Here is a 1253-nt window from a genome sequence, read left to right on the forward strand (position 1 = left end):
CTCTCACTGCGGTGGTGGCGATGACGATGGTGACGATCATCATCGTCGCGACTTGATCTTGAAGGCCATGGCCTGGTTTCGTCAAGTTTCTCTAAATAATTAAGACGACTCAATTAAAATCAATTTCTTATCTCGTCCCTTTCTCTCCTTCCATATTTCTCATGTAGCATACCTCCCTCAAGTTTCTTCCATGCTGCTGGCTTGTCTACCACTACAGTATACAGTACATAGAAAAAGAGAGATTAGAATGATAATAGTAACTGATATAAAAATGATAATCTGAGATAAGAGGAGAGTCAGACATAGAATGACAACTATTATTTATTTTATTTTTAATTGATTTCCTCTTTCTTCCTGTTTTTTACAGTGAGCTATTAGGCAGTTGGACAGAGCTGAAGAGAGAGCTAAACAAAAGCCTCAGAAACCAAAAAAGAATAAAGAATTTACTGCCATGCATGTTAGTATAATATTGTTAACATCTATTTAATACTGTATGTACATGTACATGACTACATGTATCTTCATCTTCATTTATTTTGATCTTCATCTATTTTTGATCTGTCTTTTCTCCAGTTAACATGTAGTGCTTGTGGTCAGAAAGGTCACATGAAAACTAATAAAAACTGTCCAAAATACAAGAATCAACCTGTTCAGGTACAATGTACATGTATACTAATGTACATATTAGGTTGCTCCTACCAATGACGAGTTAGCAGCTGCTACCAGTGAGGTACCACTGGTCCAAGATAACCTTGTTAAAGTGGAAGGGACTAAAGTTGTACTTAAGAAAGATTTACTTGAACAGTAAGAGAGAAAATGAGAGATAATGAGATATAACTTATTATTATTGCAGTGCTGAAGATGTTAGGAGAAGATCATTAGTACTGAAATTCCCTAAAGAAAAGAGTAATGAACTTAATGAATTACTGTAATCTAAAAACTCTTCCCCCCTCTATTTTTTTTTCTTTTTTTTGTCTTAATTAGTTCGTAAAAGAAAGAAGCAAGGAGATGAACAATTAGATTATTTAGAGGTAAAACCTAACTTACATGTATAAAGCACCTGAACATACATGTACATGTACATGTATTGTTTATTTATAGAAAAAAGCTAAAGCTGGAAAGAGAAGACGGACCAACCCAGAGGTACTAGTACAGTATTGCTATACTTAACCTTTGTTGCTTTCCTTAGGTGCCATTTGCTGCTGCTTTAGAGAAGATTGTTAATAAACTGAGTGCTGTCCAAGAGGCGAGTG

The 1253-nt window shown here is 34.9% G+C and overlaps 1 protein-coding gene across 1 annotated transcript in view; it reads right to left on the reverse strand.

The window, feature by feature from the left end:
* Positions 1–684: 684 nt before the first annotated feature.
* LOC109589885 (ubiquitin carboxyl-terminal hydrolase 47-like) overlaps positions 685–1253 on the reverse strand; it is a 6594-nt gene continuing 6025 nt past the window's right edge. Inside the window, exons 7-8 of the mRNA XM_020005869.1 lie at positions 852–894; positions 685–796 (exon numbers count right to left, since the gene is read on the reverse strand). Of these exons, the coding sequence (XP_019861428.1) occupies positions 685–796; positions 852–894 (155 nt within the window). The remainder of the gene's footprint in view (positions 797–851; positions 895–1253) is intronic.

The sequence above is a fragment of the Amphimedon queenslandica genome, unplaced genomic scaffold (genome assembly GCF_000090795.2).
Source record: "Amphimedon queenslandica unplaced genomic scaffold, v1.1 AMPQUscaffold_10767, whole genome shotgun sequence".
NCBI lineage: Eukaryota > Metazoa > Porifera > Demospongiae > Haplosclerida > Niphatidae > Amphimedon > Amphimedon queenslandica.